The sequence below is a fragment of the Penicillium canariense genome (assembly GCF_028826845.1).
Source record: "Penicillium canariense strain IBT 26290 chromosome Unknown utg000008l_segment0_segment0, whole genome shotgun sequence".
NCBI lineage: Eukaryota > Fungi > Ascomycota > Eurotiomycetes > Eurotiales > Aspergillaceae > Penicillium > Penicillium canariense.
Genome location: NW_026622735.1, coordinates 1999909 through 2020934, shown reverse-complemented (window position 1 = coordinate 2020934; position 21026 = coordinate 1999909). Strand labels below are relative to the sequence as shown.

Sequence of the window (21026 nt, the reverse complement as noted above, 5' to 3'; positions counted from 1 at the left end):
AGTCCATGAAGATCATCAAAAATCGAGCCTGACTGCAAGTTTCCTTAGTAATTACCCAATGAACATGCACAGGGACAGTCATAACATAACAAAATCACGGCCGAACTACAGGACCGACTTTTTGCGCGCGACTTGCAGGCATCATCGTTTCAAAATAGTATACTTGGCTGTTCAAATCTACATCATGCCGATGTTGACAATTTGTTTCCTATTGCAGCGGTAAGTGGGTAAAAGTTCCGACTCTAATGCCGCATCATATATTGATTTATTAGGGGTTGTGGTAATCAGGTAAAATGGTTGTCATTTTACTCCTTTCCTATTGTTCTGGCAAATGTCATTAGCAGGCAAGGCAAGAGGAACTCGGCTTCTTCTGATGAAACGGTCGGTCCAGCTGTTGTCCGACAGCTAGTTCACTGTATTTTGGTCCGAATCCCTCCACTCAGCATTCAGAACCTAAAGTAGTGTTTCCGCCTGACCAGGGACGAAAGTCTTAACCTGCTGGGGAAATAGGGAAAGTCATGGAGAAGTATGTTCCATGATCATGCCATCATGGCATAGGAAATCCGGTCCCGAGGTCCACAGCAGATATCAAGCGCGGAAAGAAAAACGGGGCTTGGAATGGGCTCCGCGCCCTTATGGACAGGGAGTGGAAACCCAGCTCTACTATGATCACCGATTGTTTGGCTTTGCGGTACGTTGGCGGAAGGCGGCCCGACGTTGCCCATATTCTTGGCAGTGGATGAAGAATGTGGCGTCCTGACACTTCGGCGGGCCGCTTTCCGACAATCCATTTTCCGGGGAATGCGAGGCGGGGAAACCTTTGTGACGAAACAACCTAGATGTGGAGCAGAGCATATATAGTCGGGGTCTCTGGGGTAGAATTGAGGGCTTGTTGAGCTAAAGGGGTCTTGATTCCCAGGGTCCACATTTCTCATCTCCACATTTTCGCGCTCGAGTCCAACGAATTTGAAATCTCTTGCAGTATGATGGCCAACCTCGACGAGACACAGAGTGAAGCCCACGGTGTTGCAGTTGATTATACGGTTCCACATATCTCTGTTTGGAAGGCGCCATACCTGTGGAAAGCCAGCTTCTGTGTCGTTGGCTTATGTTTATTCTGTATGCTTCATCAATCTTCAGCCCCTTTCATGATAACTGTTTGACGACTGACCACGCATAGCATCTGCCAATGGCTACGATGGGTCGCTTCTCAATGGTCTACAATCATTAGACACCTGGCAAGTCTTCATGGAGCATCCTACGGGTGCCTGGCTCGGCTTCATCAATGCGATATACTGGATAGGAACATTCTTCGGTGCCCTTGTCGCAGCCTGGACATCCAACAAGTTCGGTCGAAAAGTCGGTATCTACTTCGGTATCTCGCTACTTGTTGTTGGAAGCGCATTGCAAGCTGCTGCACCTCACGATAGTGCGTTCATCGTTGCACGACTGATCGTTGGTATGAGCTCTGGTTTTCTCAATAATGCAGCGCCATTACTGTTGAATGAAATTTCCTATCCAACCCATCGGCCTGTGGCAAACGCCTTGTTTATGTGCGGCTACTATCTTGGAGCATTGATTGCGGCTTGGGTGACATTTGGTACTCGCGTGATGGACTCCTCTTGGTCTTGGCGCATTCCATCTATCACTCAAGTTTTATGCCCCGTCCTCGCCCTACCCGCGCTCCTTATGGTTCCCGAGAGCCCTCGCTGGCTTGTCTCTATGAATCGAGTTCCCGAGGCGCGTGCTGCTCTTGCCAACCTACATGCATCCGGAGACCTGAATTCTCCGGTAGTTAATCACCAGGTGATTGACATACAGCACACGTTAGAGTTGGAAGAGGAAAATGCAAAAACATCTGGATATGCAGAGATGATTTCGACCCCGGGTAATCGCCACAGGCTTTTCATCACTATCTCTGTTGGCTTTTATGCTCAATGGGTCGGAAACGTGGTGGTGTCGTACTACCTTGCATTGGTTCTGAAGAACATTGGTATTACGAAAACTAGAGATCAACTTCTCATATCTGGCTGCCTCCAGATTTGGAATCTGATCTTTGCCACGGTCGGAGCCTCCCTTGTGGAAAAAGTAGGCCGCCGGGTCTTATTCTTGCTATCTGGAGCCATCATGCTTGTCAGCTATATTACTATCGCTGGCTTGTCGGGTGGATTCTACACGACGAAAGTTCAGTCTATCGGAACGGCTGTGGTGCCGTTTCTTTTCATTTATTTCGCAGGCTACGATATTGCTCTGTGAGTTATCTCCGATCCTTGTAACTGGACCATGCTAATTAGCGCTGAACAGAACACCACTGTTAACTGCCTATCCATGCGAGGTATGGCCGTACCGATTGCGCTCGAAGGGGCTCAGTGTTGCGTGGATCTCAGTCGTGTTTGGAAACATGTTCAACACATTTGTCAACCCTATCGCCCTTGATGCCATCGGCTGGAAATATTACTTCGTTTTCGTGGCTGTTTTGATCGCCTATGAGATTACAGTATACTTATACTACCCCGAGACAAAGGGACATACGCTCGAAGATATGGCTGTTATTTTCGACAAGGATGATGCCATGACCAGTCATGTTGGGGAAGAGTCAGAGGAGAAGACCGGCAGCACGGAGCTTGTGGAGCGGGTCTGAGCGAATGACTTGATCTTGCCATGGTATACCTGATCTCGATCGATAGCACACCAAGATAGCCCTATTATATTCTACGTGTGCGAATAAACTTGGAATGTTGTAGTAGTGGCATGTAACTGTGTTTCTCCAATTGTGATACATTTTGGCACCTTGACCTCTATACTCAGCTCGTGGCTGGTTTCTGTTAGTATCGTATGATTTACAGAAAGCTTCTTCAATTTATTAGTGAGGTTTCCTCCGGTGGTATCTAGCTACACGTTTCTTTTACCTCTGCACTTTGGCAGTCATCCCTTTGCCGATAGTACTAATGCTTGCGTCGCATCAGATTTCCAAGTCTGGACATTTCAAGTCCTGTCCTGACTATTCAAGTACAAAGGAAATATTCTAGTCAATTTGACTCTCATTCCAGGTACTGGAGGGCGAAAAGCCGTTAGTATGAGCATTGTTCACGATCCATAATCAAATCGTGCCTGTCATAAAGCAGATACCATCACCTAACTTTATTTAGAGGAACGGCGGATACATTCCCTCATTAAACTGAGTTTTAAGGAGACTTTCCGTAAGATTATGATTTTAGGCCTGCACGGAGGTCTAACATATAATCACAAAAATCGCGTTAGGAACTTACTGTCAAACCTCGATACAAGCATTTGTACAGGATATATCAAAATTATCCCCGAAAGAAATACTACTGAGATGTACTTTCTGTATTATCGGCTTATAATCGCTTGGGGCCAGATTTTTGTTCACGTGGCGGAAGCTCGCGATCTGAAGATCTGTGATAAACGGTATTATATGAGAGAGGCGGTTACGTCCTGACGATCGGACATGGTATTTCAAACGAACACGGGGCCGCTAGATCGATATAAAGTCCTATCGCGTGCATGCCTCTAAACTCATCTGACCCCGTGGGACTCCAGTGTGGGCGACCCGCTCAGAACAGGCCTGACGCGGGAGGGGCAAGTGTAGGTTCGGAGAAGGTCCTTGCCACAGGCTTAGTGTCCCAGCGGGCCGACTCCGCCGCGCCCCGTTTGCTCAACTGGAGTTATGATCCCAGCAATCAAAGTTGCGAAATTACTTTTCATTAGATAGTCGCTCAAATCGATAAAAAAATCGACTGAACAGGGGATATAACTACATGCCGAACGAGAAGGTCCAAACAACAGCATTCCAGTCTTAGAACCTAATCTCACTGTATGAACCCATGATTTTCTTCAGTTTAATTGTTCAAAGATATGTGATAACAATGTGAATGTAAGATCCTTTTACTCTATCTCACCATTTTGCATCATCATTGTCTCAGTTTCCTGCAGCGGATTTTTGAATCACACAATCTGCGGAAAAGCACGGCGGATAGGGGACAAGACAGTAAGCCTCCTCCCAGAAGTGACTCCATTGTAGAAAGAGATGGTTGCTTGCGCACGCTTGACTATTCCATCGGGTGTCAATTCAAACATCTTAAAAAGCTCGTCTGGAGGTCCAGAAGCTCCAAACCGGTTGATGCCAAATTGTTGATGAGAATAACGATCCCAGCCCATAGTTGAGGCGGCCTCGACCGACAAGACGGGAATATCGTCAGGGAGCACTTGCAGGCGGTATGACTCCTTTTGCTGATCAAAGACTTCGAAGCAAGGCATAGAGACAACCCGAGCAGAAACATTTTGCTTTTGTAAATTTACAGCGGCTTTCAAGCAGACTTCAACCTCAGAGCCTGTGGAAACCAGGGTAATAGCGGCATCAGTTGTATCCAAAACAACATATCCGCCCTTGAGAGCTTTCTGGATCGAAGAGCTCGGAAGTTGAGGCAGATTCTGGCGCGTGAGAGCGAGAATGCTTGGGGTTTCCCTTGCTTGTAGCGCGGCAAGATACGCAGCACTAGTCTCATTCCCATCAGCTGGTCTCCAAACCATGCAGTTCGGAAGTGCACGGAAATGAGCGAGCACTTCGATCGGCTGGTGCGTGGGGCCATCTTGGCCAAGGGCGATAGAATCGTGCGTGGCAATGTGAATGACACGAAGTTTGCTCAACGCAGCAAGACGGATAGCCCCAGCCGCGTAAGAGGCAAAGTTAAGGAACCCTCCGCTCAAGGGGATTATCATACCATAAGCTGCGAGACCATTCATAATTGCTGCCATTGCGTGTTCACGAACTCCGTACCGGAGATAACGGCCAGACCAGGTACCAATTTTACTTGCTGGAGGCTGGAAGTCGACAGCATCCTTCCAGCGAGTATTGTTAGAACTGGTGAGGTCTGCGGACCCAGACAGCAACTCCGGCAGGCTTTTGTTAATCGCCTCCAGAACAGTTTCGGACAGCTTCCGTGAGGCAACAGCCGCGTTTGAAGAAGTATAGACTGGTAGCTCGTTTTCCAAGTTATCCGGAAGTTTGCCCTCGACTCGACGGATCAACTCAGCGTGCTCCACCGGGTACTTCTGGGCATATCTTTCAAGTTGTTCGTTCCAGTCCCTCTCCTTTGCCGAGCCTTCATTTGCATGCTGGCTATAGAGGTCATACACCGTTTGGGGCACCACAAAAGACTGAGCAGGATCGAAGCCAAATTGTTTCTTGACGTTTTCCACGTCATCTTTCTTGAGAGGATTGCCATGAACACCACTTGTTCCTTGAAGCTTCGAGCCAAAGCCGATCGTAGTCGCTAGCTTGATCATCGATGGTTTATCGGTGACGTCAAGGCAGGTTTGAATCGCCTTCTCAATAGCATCCAAATCACCATCGCCATCCGCTACAACTTCGACGTGCCAGCCATAAGCTTCGAACCGCTTTTGGACATCTTCAGTGAACGTGCATTTAATATCTCCATCTATTTTAGATTTCGATTAGCTCGTCTGTCATAAGAGAAGAAAGTGCTCAAGCAAGAGAGTTCACCGATAGAGATCTTGTTGTCATCATATATGCACACCAAGTTGCCCAATTTCAAATGGCCCGCCAGCGACGCCGCTTCGCTGGCAATTCCCTCCATGGCACAGCCATCGCCGAAGAAACAAAAGGTGCGGTTATTGATCATCTCGTATTCTGGCTTGTTGAACACACTGGCAAGGTGTGCTTGGGCAATCGCCAGGCCCACGGCATTGGCAAAGCCTTGACCCAGAGGACCGGTCGTGACTTCGATACCCGGGGTTTCATGAGACTCAGGGTGACCCGGCGTTTTGCTGTGGAGTTGCTAGTAGGAAGGCCCATTAGCAATATACCATATGCATGTAACTGAACCTGAAGACAATGTACCCGGAACTTTTTGAGATCCGCCATGCTCAACTCGTAACCAAACAAATGCAGAAGGGCATACTGAAGCATGCATCCGTGACCGTTTCTAAACGAGCTAGGTTAGTATAAATATCGCGGGGAGCCCAGGTTCACTTGACTAACGACAAGACAAAGCGGTCGCGATTTACCCAGTTGGGGTTTTTGGGGTTGAAGGTCATGAACCTGTTAAACAGGACATGTGCGGCCGGTGCCATGCCCATGGGCGCACCGGGGTGGCCTGAATTGGCATTGAAAGTGGCATCGACAGCCAAGGTGCGAATCGTGTTGATCGCTAGTCTGTCAATTTCAGAAAAAGGCATTTTCGGATTTGAAGGCAAGGGAATGCAGACAGTTAGCGAGCGAGGTCACGTAAGGGTGTGATATTGTCAAGTTGGTTTATATACATCCCTACCGTCCAACCCTAGCCACAGTACCCCCTCCAGCAATCAAAACAGGATCTCCACTGCGGAAAAGCTGGCCCGGTGAGCCGGTGAGCCTGCGAGTCCGAACTTGAAAACGCTGCCCTGTAGATGCGAGGATGGGGTAGCTTGACATTGAGTGCGGCGGGGATGCGGGCCGTCACGTACGATCACAATCGCCTCGGTCGGCACCTTCCGCCCTCATGTTCAGCCAAGACGTGACCGTACGCAAGCCGACCCATTGTTGAATGCAATTCCCACCGTGTATGATCTGGTCCCCTCAAAAGGCCATCTTCTGCTGCGGCTAAAGAAGCCCGTTTCGCTCGGTGGACCCGAAATTGCTGCTCTCCTCGCCACCCATGTGTGCGGCGGGCCGCTTTCCGCCGTCTTTAGTGGGGTTCAACAAGAACCAAGCGGAGGGCTTCAACAATTGAGTGACGACATGGAAATAGAGCTGGCGAGTGGACCAATGGAAAAGCCTCCTTCGGGCCACTCCAGTTCACGGGAGAGGACATGAGGGGAAATGCATGGGAGGCATACCTCCGCGAGGCGGAAGAACAAGTATAAAGGACGCGGACCAAGAACGTGAATTGCTCATCTACCATCTTCTCTGTGATATTGCAAACACGATCATTCCCCCAAAATGACTCTCACTACTACACGACCCCTTCAGGGCAAATTGGCCATTGTGACTGGAGCATCTCGAGGTCAGTGACGCGTATGTTCGATTTCCGGGATGGCTTATAACTAACGACTGCATGCAAATAGGGATCGGTGCCGCGATTGCCCGCCATCTCGGCGCCAAAGGATGCTCCATCCTCGCCGTCTATACTTCGAACTCGTCGACCAAGCTAACTGCGGACCTGTGCGCCGAGCTCATCTCGCAACACGGCGTGCAAGCCCACGGTGTCAAGGCCGATCTCGGCCAGCCCGAGGCGGCCCGCGCTATGGTTGAGGCCGCCAAGGAGCACTTCAGCAAGGACGGCCAGCTCGTCATCAATATTCTTATCAACAACGCTGGGGTCGGAGGTGACTACCCGCTGGAGAAGGTGCCCGTCGAGGAATTCAATCGAATCTACGGTGTGAACGTGCTGGCACCCATTCTTGTTACACAGGCGGTGCTCCCGTACTTGCCCCACGACCGATCCGGTCGTATTGTCAACATCTCCTCGGTGGCCTCGTCTATGGGCTTCGCAACGCACACACTGTATGGAGGCACCAAGGCTGCTCTAGAGGCCATGACCCGCACTTGGGCCCGTGAGCTTGCCGAAAGAGCCACCGTGAATGCAGTCAACCCTGGTCCTGTCGAAGGAGATATGTACTTTGCTGCGGGTGAGAAGTTCTGGAAGCAGATGGAGCCCTTCCAATTGAATTGTCCACTGTCTGCCGTGCGGGAGGGTGCAGATGACCCTTCACTGGTGAAGCTTGCAAAGGAAAAGATGGGTGGCCGCCGCCCGGCGTACTGGACCGAAGTTGCGGGGGTGGTCGGTATGCTTTGTACCGAGGACTCGGCGTGGTGCACAGGATCCATTGTCAATGCCAACGGTGGATTCCGCTTCACCACTTGATTTTTGGATGCAAACCGGCACATGTTGAAATCATCGGTCGGATAGATCAAAAAAAGAATATCACGTGTAGATTTGAAAGACGAGAAACCCCATGTAAAGCCCCGCATCACGTGCAGCGGCAGCGAACCGAAGCGGCAGACACCCGCGCTGGTTACTCTCTACACGCGACCATCTCCATGGAATCCGAGGAGCGCGCCCATCGTCAGCGGGCCACTATGGCCTGCAGGTTTTGCCGCCAGCGGTAAATATCACCCTGACCGCAAAGCTGACTGGTCATGTAGAAAATGCAAACCCGGCTAAACCCTCAATTTCAGAAAACGACGCTGTGACGGACAGCGGCCTGCATGCTCGAATTGCGAGGCCGCCAATGTGGAATGTCTTTATATTGATGTCGAACAACGCAGGTATCTATCCGTAGCAGTCCCATGGTAGTACACATACGCTAAAAATCCCTCAGATTTGACATAGAGATCTCGCTGTCTACCATTGCCGAGCGGTTAGATCGTCTGGAATCGACTGTCAGGGAGCATTCGAATGCTCTAACTGAGATAGGAACAGGGGCTGCTGGACAGACCCCTGTCGCAAATTTCTTGCAAGCTCACAGCCATTCCCCCAATGTCTTCATGGCATCACCACATGGATCTGGCATGTCGCACGACACGACTGCAAGCGGGACGTCACACATGGCAATGGTCTCTACATCCGCTGAAGTACTGCCTCCAATGACAATTCCATTATGGCATTCGACTACGACTGGCTCTCTCCTGTCCTGTCCTCAGGTGAAATCGCTGCTGGGCGATTATCCAAGCGACGTATTTTTGCGCATCGAGGAGCGGCGAGCACCCCTTACCTCTCAGGGCCTGGTAGGCAACCCAACAGACCTGTCTGCGATACAGCCTCTGGATCGGAGCTGTACAGATGACTTGATGGAATTATATTTCCAAACCGTAAACATACAGCACCCTATCCTGGACCGCGACGAGTGTATCGCTCTTTACCATTCAACCGTGTCGCGGCCTTTACAACCGTCTTTGGAATCAGCTCTACTATTAGTGGTGCTTGCTTTAGCCGAATGTGCCAAAACTCAGCCACCCGAACGGCTCAGTGCAGACTGGGCACCTGGAAGCACCTATTTCCTGCCAGGCCTTAGCATCTCGCTTGAAGCCTACCTGAACACTACAGTCCCCTCATCAACGCTTCCACAGTGCCTGTATTTGATGGCATTGTACTATAATTATATTGTACGACCCCTGGACGCTTGGAAACTTGTTCATATGGCATCGACCTGCTTCCAACGACTGTGGATAAGGTAAGTCTCACACCAGGGAATAGACGCTTTCACCGAGGAAGGCTAAATAATGAATGCAGATCAAAGCCCTCCTCCGATCCAAGCGAGGCACAAACCCAGTCACTAATTAGATTATGCTGGGCGATTTTCTCCCTCGAATGGTAAGAAACCTGCGTCATTGCCTACGACGTACGCTAAGGGCCCCAGTGACCTGATTGCGGAGCATCATCTGCCCCGTAGTGGCATCGAGAACCTAGTGGACAGGTTACAGCTTCCTCTTTGTGGAGACCCGCCGAATCCTTCTCTGCTTGCATGGCTAGCTGAACTGTCCGCCCGCCGACTTCTCAATCGAGTCCACCACGCTATGTATGAAAATGATCAAGAACACTTGCTCCAGGCGGACCATGTGACTAGCAACTGTGCTAGTGGAAGGGAAGAAGAGGTTATAATCAGACTTATGAGCTCCAGACTGAACGTGTCAATGGAGCTAGATACGCAGTTGAATCATTGGTATGATTTGATTCCGCAGATCATCAAGCCAGATTTGACACAGATCCCCATATCCGTTGGTGATGCCGTGATAGTTCTCCGGCATCATTCTGCGAAGGATATCATCTTTCGGCCATTTTTACTCTTTGCTTGCAGCCTCCCCTCGACTGTGCGGCCTCCGGAATCTTTGATTGAGATTTGCCAAACAACAATCTATAGCTGCCGCCAATACGTTCGGGCGGCAGCTATGAGACTGGCCGAGCCTTCTGCGTCGACAGAGATTGTGGTCCATTCGTAAATGCTCTTCGTCCCCTTTTCACACACAGAAACTAACCTTTCAGAGTTTTCGCTTCCACGATAATTATCACGATTTCCGCACTCAACCCATGGTTAACAGAGTATGCACCAGACATTGATGACTTGCAGGGAATTGCGATCTCTACAATGCAGCGCTGGGCATTGCCAGGATCTTGCATTGAAGCGATGACCCTGATGCTTGGAGCCATTCGAAATAAAACAAAGATGCTCAAGGCAAATAGCGAGCTAATATAGAAAGGCGGATTAGAAATTGGATCTAATTTTCATAGATCAAAAATCCTAATACACCTACGAAGCTTGAGACCCGGCTGTTTTGACATCCGTCATTCGAGCATACCAGTTTTTTGTTCGGTATAATCTCCACCCGCCGTTTTGACCAACGACATTGCATGAAAGCCCCGTTGGCGAAATTCACTCGCTGCTTACAAAGACATTACTGTATCATTATCAACATTTCTTCCATCTTTCTACACAGAGTGCTTCGATTCTGATAAATTTTGAGACATCTGTACTACGATATTTTCAATCGTTTGATTTCCCTAATTCTCGCCCAGACGGACGAAGCTAGGTCAGCATCTACAAGAAGATCGAGCGTCTTCGTCGGTTCAGTCTAAAGCCTACGGATGCCATTCAAGCTCTCAATAAATCTTTGTCCAAATGGAGTGGCATCCGACAAGGTTGTAGGCCGCGCGACTACGCCCAGAACATGCTACATCTGCCAAAATCGGCCGGCTGCAAGTCTGTGCATGACCAGCTGCTACCCATTCGCTATAATATCGAACCCTCGCTCCGCAGAGATATCCGCGAGCCCAAGGGAGTTACTACCCTTGCCAATATTATGAGAGCCCTCGATACCCGCTATCGCGATTGAAAAGACATGGCTTCCAAGCAAAACCGTCAGTTGTCTGAAGGCCGCGCCAAGCTAGCTTCTCACGCTCCCAATGGCAAGTCTAACGTCAACCAGCGCTCAAACCAGCCACCGCAATTCCACCCTACACAGCGTTTCCAACCGCCCGGTAACAAAAACTATCAGAAATGTTCCTATTCTACCCAGCAGCGAGGGCACCAGCAGTACCAGACCCAGTCCCAGTACCAGCTGCAGTCTCAGCAACAGGATTTAGCCTTCGATATCTTCAAAAAAATGGGTTGAGTACTTTAAAGCTGAAAGGATGAAGATACAGAGGAAGCTACTTAAGCTGAATTAAAAGCAAGTGCGTGAAGTCATCTCACCATGCAGTCGACTAAGACTAGTAAACTATGAGCGCGTAAGAAGAACCCTTGTGTTATGTATCTCGTAGGGCAGGATGTACCACCAGGGCAAAAAGCCCAGAATGTGGAATCTGTGAAGATTTTACATGCCTGTCACTACTTATATGTGATATACCGTGGAGGTGGCAAGGGAAGACGCCTCAAACTCTTGTTTCGAGCGTATTTACGGTGTCGCTACCAAGTGGGCGGTTTGAAGGGCAGACTAGGGTAGGTTGTACCGGGGGTCGAGTACATGGGAAACGTCACTGTGCTGGAATTATGATACATGAAATGGATGACGATGTTCGTGTGGGTCTTTAGCTTTGCCGAGTGGCCCGCTGTTGGCTTAAAACTGATTTTGTTATTATCAGCCATCCACCGGCCGCCCACCGGCATCCCACTGGGCTCTAGTCAGCCGTCCATGTGTTCCTGAGAGGTAGGCAATTCCATTCATAGTGTCCACTAACCTTTCGGATGAGGGATTAATTTAACAGGGTTAATAAGCAGCTTAAATTTTTATTAATAATCAGGAATACCAATCATTATATATATGTGAAGAACCTAGGGGTTCGCTTGGAATACCTCCAATAAGTCTATACTCAGATGAACCAATCCGGACTTACACTATCATGTCAAACCCCCAGCCATACAAAGCATTTCGACGCGCGAGTGGCAGTGTACCCCACACGCTTGAGCTAGTTACAGAGACTACTCCTTCCTCGCTTGGTCCTGAGGAAGTCCTGATCCGCATCCATGCTGTCTCTCTGAATTTTAGGGATGTTGCGATGACAAACGGGGAGTATCCGCTACCGGTCAAGGAACGGGGTGTCCCTACATCTGATTGCGCCGCAGAGGTTGTCGCCGTCGGCTCCACAGTGAAGGATTTTCGACCCGGAGATCATGTCCAGCCACTCTCTGATCTGAAGGCCATGATCGGAAATGAGCAGGAAACGGCAACACTGGGTGGAGACGTTGACGGTGTTTTGCGACAATTTGCTGTGTTTGATCATAAAGTGCTGGTCCATTTGCCTGAGCATCTGTCATGGGAGGAAGTAAGTGATCCACCATATACCAACCAATAAAGGAGCAAATTCCTAACTTTGCCATATAAAATTAATAGGCATCTTGTATTCCTATTGCTGGAGTTACCGCATGGACAGCCTTAGAAATGCCGAGATCCAGTGGCACGGCATTGCTTCAAGGTAAGCCTATTTCTGCTTGGCTCAAAATGGAATTCCTGATGAGTTTGAGATAGGCACTGGAGGCGTCAGTATGTTTGCTTTGCTGATCTGCCTGGGGGCTGGTATCCGCCCTATTATCACCTCTTCCTCCGACATGAAGCTTGAAACGGCCAAGGCAGTTGATAAGCCAGGGGCTGTAGATGTTATCAACTACCGAACTCACCCTAACTGGGATGAGGAAGCACGCCGACTCACAAATGGACGCGGCGTCGACGTTGTTATCGAGAATGTTGGGATGACTACGGTTACCAAGTCTCTTGCCTCCCTTGCGCGGAGAGGCACCGTTTCCTTGGTCGGCTTCCTGGGCGGCTTCAAAGTCGATCAGTTTCCCGATACCATTACTCCGGTACTGCTGAAGAGTGCCACTCTGAGGTATTTCTTCCCACAACATTCTTCAATCCGCGTATCTTTGAGATTTTTAACAACAGTTTTTAATTTAGAGGAATTGCGACCGGCTCAAAGACCGATCATCAGAACCTGTGCAACTTCCTGAAGGAGAAAAAGATTTCGCTGAAGCCTATTGTGGACCGCGTCACCTTTTCTTTTGAAGAATCACAGGCCGCCTTCGATTACCTGTATGCCGCTAAACATATGGGTAAGGTCGTGATCAAACTGTAATTGCACTAGCCTCTCATAAAATACATCAAAGTATACAAGCTTATTTCATCTATTCTATTAACAGTTAGACCTAATTCATTATCAATATTAGCATACATACCAGAACAGTGTTTAATAATGACTAGTAACTAACGTAATTCCCGGTTGACCGGGACACCCGGCTGTCCGGGACACCCCCCCCAGTAGAAATTTTTGAATCAAAATATATCAACCAAAACGCATCAATTTAGCTATATCTAACGATTTTTACATTGATTGATCTTATGGCCAATTCCCCTACACCCACTACACCTTGGTGGTGCCCTTGTTGCTGGCTGAGCCTGCTGAATAGCCTCATCGGCCTGCTCATGCGAAACGACCCGATCAGGTTCAACTAGCTGATTTAGCTGCGCAACTAGCTGTTGACCCTCTTCGACCGATAGGCCTCCTTCGTGAGCTATCTGTCGATTTGATCGTGTGCGTTTTTGGCGTATTTTCTCATTCCCCACGCGTAGATCAGCGTTTTCTTGCGCATATATCGCAAGGTTATGAAGCGATATATAGTGGCCTTTGATGATTTGATCTAGAACGGTTTTTGATGGGCTCGGAGGGCTATTTGACCGTCGTTTCAATAGATCTTTGAGTAACGAAGCTGATTTTTCTAGTTGAACGACGGTTCTAGGTGTTTTTGGGCTAAAATGGCTATCGCTGGTCGTTGGCCGGCTATTCGGTGGTGACGGTGTTTTGAGTAAGATATTAAGCTTCGAAAGCACCCGTTCTGGGTCCATTAGAACAAGACTAGTAGCTGCGAAAGCGCTTTGAATAATATGTGGTTGAAAGGCCTCCGCACGCGCCCGAGGGTAATCAGCGAGGAAATCGAATTTGTCGATGTGGTTGTATGACACGCGAGCCAGATCGCTCACGAAGCGGCCGTATGCGCGTTTTAATATAGCAAAACAGCCAACGTCAAGCGGTTGTAAGAGATGTGAAGAGTGCGGAGGCATACAAAGTGGTATCACATTGTTTTCAGCGCAGATTCGGTCGAATTGAGGTGTAAGATGGCTACCGTGGCCATCAAGAATCAATAACCGATATCCCCCCTTCGTACGCGCTATAGTCGCTAGAATAAAGAGCTTTTGTAGCCAACGAAGGCCAATTTCATCGGTTATCCAGCCGTTTGGCGAGACCTCGATACGCCAGTCTTTTGGAAGATAAAGCTGTTCGTCGAACCAAGAAGCGATGAAGTTTTTGCCTTTAAATATCACGCATAGCGGTAGCGAATAGCCGTCAGCGCTTACTGCTTCGACCGTAGTAACCCATTCACGATTGCCTGGTTATAGAAGCGATCGCCGACCGTAGTATTCAGCCCTCGTAACTACTTTCTGTGTAGCTATAAGACCCATAGCGAAGCCGGTCTCATCAAAGTTGTAGATATCCCCCGGTTGGATACCTTTCTCGTCAATAATACGTTAGACGGTCGCAAACCACTCTCGTAGTGAGTTTGGGTCTTCGTTTTAAGCGCGTTGGTAATCGTAGCGTCGTGAGAAGGCTGAACGAAGCTCGTCTCGTCGGTTAACGAAGCTTGATGGCCAATTCTTGCCTACTATAGCCGGAGGGTTCTCACCACGCGTAGCCAATAGAATATTAGCCATTTCTCGCACAGTAGAGGGCCTAGGCGCTACTCCACGCGTATCCATAGAGATAATCCACTCAGTAAGCGCATCCTCTTCGTATTGGGTCAATTTATGGCGAACTGGGCGCTTATCGACGCGTGAGGTTCGGCCCTAGGCGCGCGCATGTAGGGTTGAGAGTGGTATTTCGTATAGCTTCGCTGCAGCGCGGAGAGAGTTGATACGGCCATTTTTGATATCATCAAGGGCTAATAAGACCTTGCCCTCCTGATTAGCCGATTTCTGCGCTGATTCGGTGCGTTTTGGTGGCATGGTAGGTGGTTGAATTAGGTGGGTGGTTAGAAAGACGTGTTTTTGGATGGGGTGTCCCGGACAGCCGGGTGTCCCGGTCAACCGGGAATTACGTTAGTTAATAAACACAGCTGAATCATTAGTTTATGCGGCCGGAAAATGAAGGTCTTGGCATAATTATGAAACTGCGCGGGACCGGTCCTGACTACTTCGAAACAGACCGAAGACCGGGCTGGTCCCGGTCCTCGCCGAGGTCTAGTTCTAACGTAAAAGTCTGATTATTCAAAAATCAGCGCCAATCCAGCTCCAAAACAATCCAAAAATTTTCTCTTCTCACCTCGGCATAATGTTCACTCAAAACCTTGACGGACATAAAATAGCATAATCATACTATACCAGGAAAGTTCGAGGGATCTCTTCCAGGTCTTAGCCGACGGGACCACGGGCGGGGCGGGGGGCAATCTGGTTAACGCCACCCCACATGAGACCCAAATACCAACTAACCTCAATTCGAGGCATTAAGTACCTCGGCGAAAATATGTCATGTACTTTGTACATATAAGGGCCATAATCCTACCAGTCACGAGACTTTTCTCTCTATCAGCCGCCAAAGTTCCGTCACTGCACGAGCTCTTTCTCTCACTCTCTGACACACATTCTCCCCTTCTTTCTCGCACTCAACGAGAGACTGGACTGTGTAGTATCGCTGGACTCTCCCAGTATTAGACATGTCTCTCCAATCCCTCCCAGACGAAATTCTTCTGCGGATTCTATCTTACCTGCCATCCCATACCGATGCAGCAGCGGTGTCTTTACAATGCCACCGTTGGCACCGGCTTTGTGACATGTCTAATCGTCGCAAATACCGCCGCGTGAAACTCCGAGAGACGTTAGATTTGGCAGTGGCTTTGAAAATGCTCCGATCGATCCTCAAAACACCCCAGTATGGGGGGTATGTTCGCTATATAGAGCTGAACCGATCCCCATCGCTCGATTATAGCTTTTTGGTGCGGTCATACGAAGTCAAACCGCCGCAACGGTCTCTCCGTCCAAAGGACCAGGACCGCCTGACTCGGGCGATTAGGCGCGCCGGTTTTGATGGCCCGGAAGAACAGGAGAAGGTGCTCAATGTCTTACTGCAGAGTCCGGCTACCATGGAGTAAGCTTGCTTTTTCCCTGCCTCGTTTCTAGATTAAATGAATTCGCTGGCATATTTCAAACAAAAACAAAAAAAAAAAGCTCAATTCTGACTTTGATTAGCCATAATGACCCACGAGCCCCATTCCTCGCCCAGGCGTTGGCAGCATTACTAGTCAGCGTTTCGCCACTATTAGAATCCTTGAGTTTCTGTCCTGTCGGCCAGGAGCCCTCGAAACTCGCAAAACTAAGGGCCCAAGCCAATGGAAACCCGCTCAAGGAAAGCGATTACTTCTTTAAGTATCTCTTGGACCGGGCGAATAGTAGGCCGCAGGAGACCCTACCATACCTATATTGTCTTCGCCGGGTCCGTTTTCTTGTCGATCCTGATACAAAAATCAGTCCCTGGTACAATTACCAGCGCTATGATCTATACGGCAGCCTCAACCTAGTACGCCGGCTCCCCGCGATAGAATCTATTCGAGTCGATGCGATTATGGAAACAGAAAGCCCGAGTATTGAGCCCCCACCCAGATCCGCAAATTATTCCAAAATCATCATTCGGAACTCTAATATAGATTCCCGATATCTGGTGCGGACCATTGAGTCAGCTAAACAGCTAAAAGAGTTTACATATGCGATCGGTGGCCGAGGCTCGAGCGATGGAATGGGCAATTTCATCCCAGATCACGTCTTGCAGGCGCTTTTCATACACGCTGATTCGTTGGTGCATCTAGATTTGGATGTCGAGGCGGAACTTCCACTAGTGCATATATTCGATCCGACTCTTAGACAATACCTTCTTGACGACAGCGAGGATCGACTATCGAGATCCCATCCCGCCTATCAGCAGGAGTGGGCAGATGAACTGCAAGGGCTCCAGGTAGAGCAGAGCAGTCAACCATCGCCTTGCTCTCTTCGTGGGCTTACGAACCTGAAGAATTTGAGTCTCGGCATTCATCTCCTCTACTACCTATCGCGGGGAATTGGCGCCGATCAGGTCGACGATGCATCATTTGCTATTGTGGATCATCTCCCTCCCAACTTGGAAGCGCTTTGTATCTATGGGTACAAAAAGGGAATGAAACCGAAGGTCGAGGGTCTCGGAGGCGATGTGTTTACTAGGCAATTGGAGAAATTACTCGCCGAAATGGATACCAAATTGCCCCGACTATCATATATCGAGGGCATTGATGAATTGATCGAAAACGCGGCTACCGTCGAGCATCCAGAGACCAACGATGAGGATCTATGGGGGAGAGAGACAGATGATGAATGGAGTGATTATGAATACGAGTAGCTAGTGTGTGACACATGACAGACGATGGACTTGGAGATCACCTCAGGGACGCGTGACTGAAGGGAGCAACTGACCTGACTAACCTGATTGGGCCTGTTTGCATAGGAGCTCTCTACATAATAGCGGATTCTCCTCATACTTTCTTCCCTCTTCACTTTAGTTGTTTTGTTGATTGCGCCTGGTTCTTCCAGCCGGCTCCTTCGTAACACGCTGCATAGGATTCCATCCCATGTAGGGGCCGTTCTATAATATCTTATCTTACATAGAGACTGCTGTACAGTGGCGACTGCTATCGCCTTCCATGTCGAAAACAGAGGCTCTTTCAAACACAGATCATATGGCACATTCAGCTTAAGCCGGGTATGGTTAGCACGGTATTTGTAAAGCCGTTCCAGAGTTGAACGGTATAAGGCGAACCTTTTACGTCAAATTGATTCACGTCTTCTTCCAAGAAAACGAGATCGCATCACCTCCAAGCAGGATATTTTGTACTTGGGAGTTTATTTTCTCCCCTCTTATGTTTCTTTTCCCCTACTTTCCCGAGGTTCGAGCCAACGACCGACAACTTTCGCCGTCAATCTCCAAATAATTCCTGGACGATATCTTGGAGCCGAGTCCAGACCCTCTATTACTGTGATGGGTCCCTTGCAGTTCGAATTCAGACTCATTTGCTAACCTCTGTTGAAGTCCCGGTAATGACTGCCCAGCTGATCCGGTTCCCGATGCAGCGTACTTGGACTTTTGCCTTTGTCCCTTGAAGAGTCCGTACAGGACGGGTGCATTGGCGACGACAGCGGCGGCAAGTAACTCAATCGACGCCCAAGTCGTTCTGTTCACTTGAACGGTGGAATTTTTGGCGTTTTGGGGTAGTCTAGCGATGGTGATGGCGACGATGAAGAGGCCGACAGTGAAGAGGGCTGCCAGCTGGAATTTTCTGGGGGAGAGAACGCGTCAACGAGATGCATATGGTGATATAGGTCGGGCCAAGCTTACTCAACAGTGGATCGTTTAACCAGAACCAGAACAGGAATCGGCATAGCGATAAGCATAATGTCTGTAATGATATTGAGGACCCCTAAATGAGGAAACGAGAGTGTTAAGGGGAATTACATTGACACGACCGTTCCGGAAGGCATACCGAGGACGATCAACTGGAGCTGTGCCTGGCAGCATGTGCCTGAATTTGTTAGAAGGTGACATGAGCACGAAAAAAAGTAAAGAGAGAAGGGCATACCAGGATCCGGCAACACGATCCAGTAATGGTTGAATGGATCGCACTCCGTGAAAGTCACGATCTGTACAGTTACATACGTCGCTGCGAATATGCCGATATATGCGATCATCGTGACCTTCTCCCAGCGAAGGTGCGTGTGCAGTCTGCGGTAGGTATCAAGCAAAACCAGCTTTTGCAACCAGAGACTAAAAGAAATATGAGAAAAATAGCCCGTCGACCCTACGTTTCATTCGATCCGGGACATACTAGGAATTATAGAACACTCGATTAATGAGCACGAACTTGCTCGCGATTTCTCTGCGACGGATCTCCTCAGGGGTGAAATGGTGTGTGTGTCTGAACGTGGTAGCCATATTGTTAGTTCCCCAGATGAGAATAACATGGACCAAGGCGAGGCGTACGAGCGCGCAGAGAATCGCTCCCATTGAGAAATAATCGCCCAGAACGAACTGTAATCCTTTCAACTTTCGCACAAGGAGCCGAAGGACAATCAACCCGAGTGTCACCCAGGTAAACACCCAGAGAATGATGAGGGTGGAATCCATTGCTTTCGAGGGTAGGCTGTGAGAGCCTCCTAAAGAAGAAGAGGGGAAAGGAAACGAAAAGGGATCGACAGAACCAAAGACTGATACGAGCCGAACTACTGTAGATTACATAACAGGTGACGGGATGGGGGAGGATCTGGTCTGCTACGTCAGGTCTCTCCCAATAACCATAAGCTTCTCAGCAGGCATTCTTCATCATGGAGGGTTGAAAATTCCCCACCCAACCCTGCCAAGAAATAGGGGGGGTTTCATCTCATTTTCTCGCTTTTGGAGAAGCGAGGTAGGGAAAAGTCAAGTCTCTAATCCCCACCTCTTCTTCATTCCTGGAATTAAAGTATAAGTGACTTTAAGTTTCACTAGGAAAAGTCTGCCGCGGCTGAGCACCCGGCTGCGCTCCACCCCCGGTTCTGCGTTACAGAGGGCGAAGTGGCCTCGAGCGCAGCACATGGCTTGATAGTGGAATCTAGTGGCGACGTCATCTTCTATTGTGCAGGTTGCGTAAATCTGGTTCGGCGCCGACCAGCGCGGCCAGGAATTGGAATGGGCTCAGGTGGCCCTACCAGACCCTACCTTTGTAGTAGGTTGAAAAATCTTTTGTCCATGTGACGCATGACAGAACGATGGACGGAGATCACCTGATGGACGCGGAGTGATGGAAACACCCGACCGAGCTAACCTAATGGGGCCTGTTTGCATGAGCTCTCTACAAGATAGTTGCCAGAGCCTCCGTAGTTTCTTCCTTCTTCACCTTCGTTGTTTCGTGAATGCACCTGGTTACTTTCCAGTTGGCTCTTTCCATGATCGTAACATGCAACGAAGGTCCTTTTTCACCCTTTCCTGTCATCTTTGAGTTGTACAGACATAGACAGCACGCTGTCACCGTCTCACTTAGAGCGACGCCCCACCCTGAACCGAAACCGACGAATCCTGAACGATTCCAACCGAACCTTCCCCTGCCAAGACAAGCCGACGTCATGGCACGATCCCGTTCAACGATCCGACGCCGTCAGAGCACTGCGGCTAATGAGCCTCACGACCAGACCCCAGAGAACCTGGCCGGAGAGCACGAAACGAACAGCGATGACGATGAAATCGCTAGCGCCGAACCTGCCGGATGGCAGGGACTGGACGAACCGATCTCTTTCCCCTCTGAGGGGGACCTTGACCTTGATTTCATCAAGAATCACACGCCTGAACAACTCCTTGACCTCCTCCGCCGAGAGTGCCGCGAAATTCGAACTCTCACCAACCAGCGGGATGCTATGAACGCTGAATACGGGGAGGCATAACGGGATCTTGAGACTGTTACCCTGAGGGCTGGTCAGCTCGCTATGAAGGTTGTCGACCTACAGGAGCGTGGGCAAGACCGTCCGTCGACCCACGAGTCCCCGATGGCTGTATCTCGCCGTACCGCGAAACTCCCCGACCCCCCTCTCTCTTTAGCGACGGCAAGACCGTACGCTTCGACCAGTGGGCGAACCAGATTCGACACAAGCTACGTGGCAACGCTGACCACTACTTGACTCCGTCCGACCGAATCTACTATGTTTCGAGCCGCACCGAGGGCAAGGCCTTACTCCATATTGGTCCCCGAATGAGAGATGGAGCGTCTAACCCGTACGGCGACGCAGAGGATATGATCAAGCATCTCGAGAGTGTCTTCTCAAACCCAAACCGAGCTGCGGAGGCACTCCACGAATACACCTGCCTAACTATGAAGCCCAAGGATGATTTTGGCGACTTCCTTGCTGATTTCTCTCGCTTGGCTGAAGAGGCTCAGCAGCCTGAGCAAAACCGACTCCGCGACCTTTATGGCAAGCT

The 21026-nt window shown here is 49.5% G+C and overlaps 8 protein-coding genes across 8 annotated transcripts; 6 read left to right on the top strand and 2 right to left on the bottom strand.

Annotated features, from left to right (window-relative positions):
- Positions 1-986: 986 nt before the first annotated feature.
- On the top strand, positions 987-2641 carry N7482_010668 (sugar transporter (hexose transporter); the record flags this gene model as incomplete). Its single annotated transcript, XM_056692792.1, has 3 exons — positions 987-1119; positions 1181-2252; positions 2305-2641. 3 exons carry the CDS (start codon positions 987-989, stop codon positions 2639-2641), a joined length of 1542 nt encoding a protein of 513 aa, XP_056538749.1.
- A 1325-nt stretch (positions 2642-3966) lies between these two features.
- N7482_010667 (transketolase family protein) lies at positions 3967-6219 on the bottom strand (the record flags this gene model as incomplete). The annotated part of the gene is made up of 4 exons (XM_056692791.1): positions 3967-5459; positions 5525-5819; positions 5882-5966; positions 6023-6219. 4 exons carry the CDS (start codon positions 6217-6219, stop codon positions 3967-3969), a joined length of 2070 nt encoding a protein of 689 aa, XP_056538748.1.
- Positions 6220-6961: 742 nt separating this feature from the next.
- N7482_010666 (SDR family NAD(P)-dependent oxidoreductase) lies at positions 6962-7886 on the top strand (the record flags this gene model as incomplete). Its single annotated transcript, XM_056692790.1, has 2 exons — positions 6962-7025; positions 7087-7886. The coding sequence occupies 2 exons, from the start codon at positions 6962-6964 to the stop codon at positions 7884-7886; spliced, it is 864 nt and encodes a 287-aa protein (XP_056538747.1).
- A 623-nt stretch (positions 7887-8509) lies between these two features.
- Positions 8510-10215, top strand: N7482_010665 (fungal specific transcription factor domain-containing protein; the record flags this gene model as incomplete). Its single annotated transcript, XM_056692789.1, has 3 exons — positions 8510-9195; positions 9382-9957; positions 10005-10215. The coding sequence occupies 3 exons, from the start codon at positions 8510-8512 to the stop codon at positions 10213-10215; spliced, it is 1473 nt and encodes a 490-aa protein (XP_056538746.1).
- A 643-nt stretch (positions 10216-10858) lies between these two features.
- On the top strand, positions 10859-11131 carry N7482_010664 (uncharacterized protein; the record flags this gene model as incomplete). Its single annotated transcript, XM_056692788.1, has 1 exon — positions 10859-11131. The coding sequence occupies one exon, from the start codon at positions 10859-10861 to the stop codon at positions 11129-11131; it is 273 nt and encodes a 90-aa protein (XP_056538745.1).
- Positions 11132-11858: 727 nt separating this feature from the next.
- N7482_010663 (zinc-dependent alcohol dehydrogenase family protein) lies at positions 11859-13088 on the top strand (the record flags this gene model as incomplete). Its single annotated transcript, XM_056692787.1, has 4 exons — positions 11859-12281; positions 12350-12431; positions 12485-12842; positions 12911-13088. 4 exons carry the CDS (start codon positions 11859-11861, stop codon positions 13086-13088), a joined length of 1041 nt encoding a protein of 346 aa, XP_056538744.1.
- Positions 13089-15834: 2746 nt separating this feature from the next.
- Positions 15835-17781, top strand: N7482_010662 (uncharacterized protein; the record flags this gene model as incomplete). The annotated part of the gene is made up of 4 exons (XM_056692786.1): positions 15835-15941; positions 15990-16148; positions 16250-17345; positions 17707-17781. 4 exons carry the CDS (start codon positions 15835-15837, stop codon positions 17779-17781), a joined length of 1437 nt encoding a protein of 478 aa, XP_056538743.1.
- A 176-nt stretch (positions 17782-17957) lies between these two features.
- N7482_010661 (uncharacterized protein) lies at positions 17958-19205 on the bottom strand (the record flags this gene model as incomplete). Its single annotated transcript, XM_056692785.1, has 5 exons — positions 17958-18360; positions 18420-18501; positions 18565-18603; positions 18661-18845; positions 18907-19205. 5 exons carry the CDS (start codon positions 19203-19205, stop codon positions 17958-17960), a joined length of 1008 nt encoding a protein of 335 aa, XP_056538742.1.
- Between the last annotated feature and the right edge of the window lie 1821 nt (positions 19206-21026).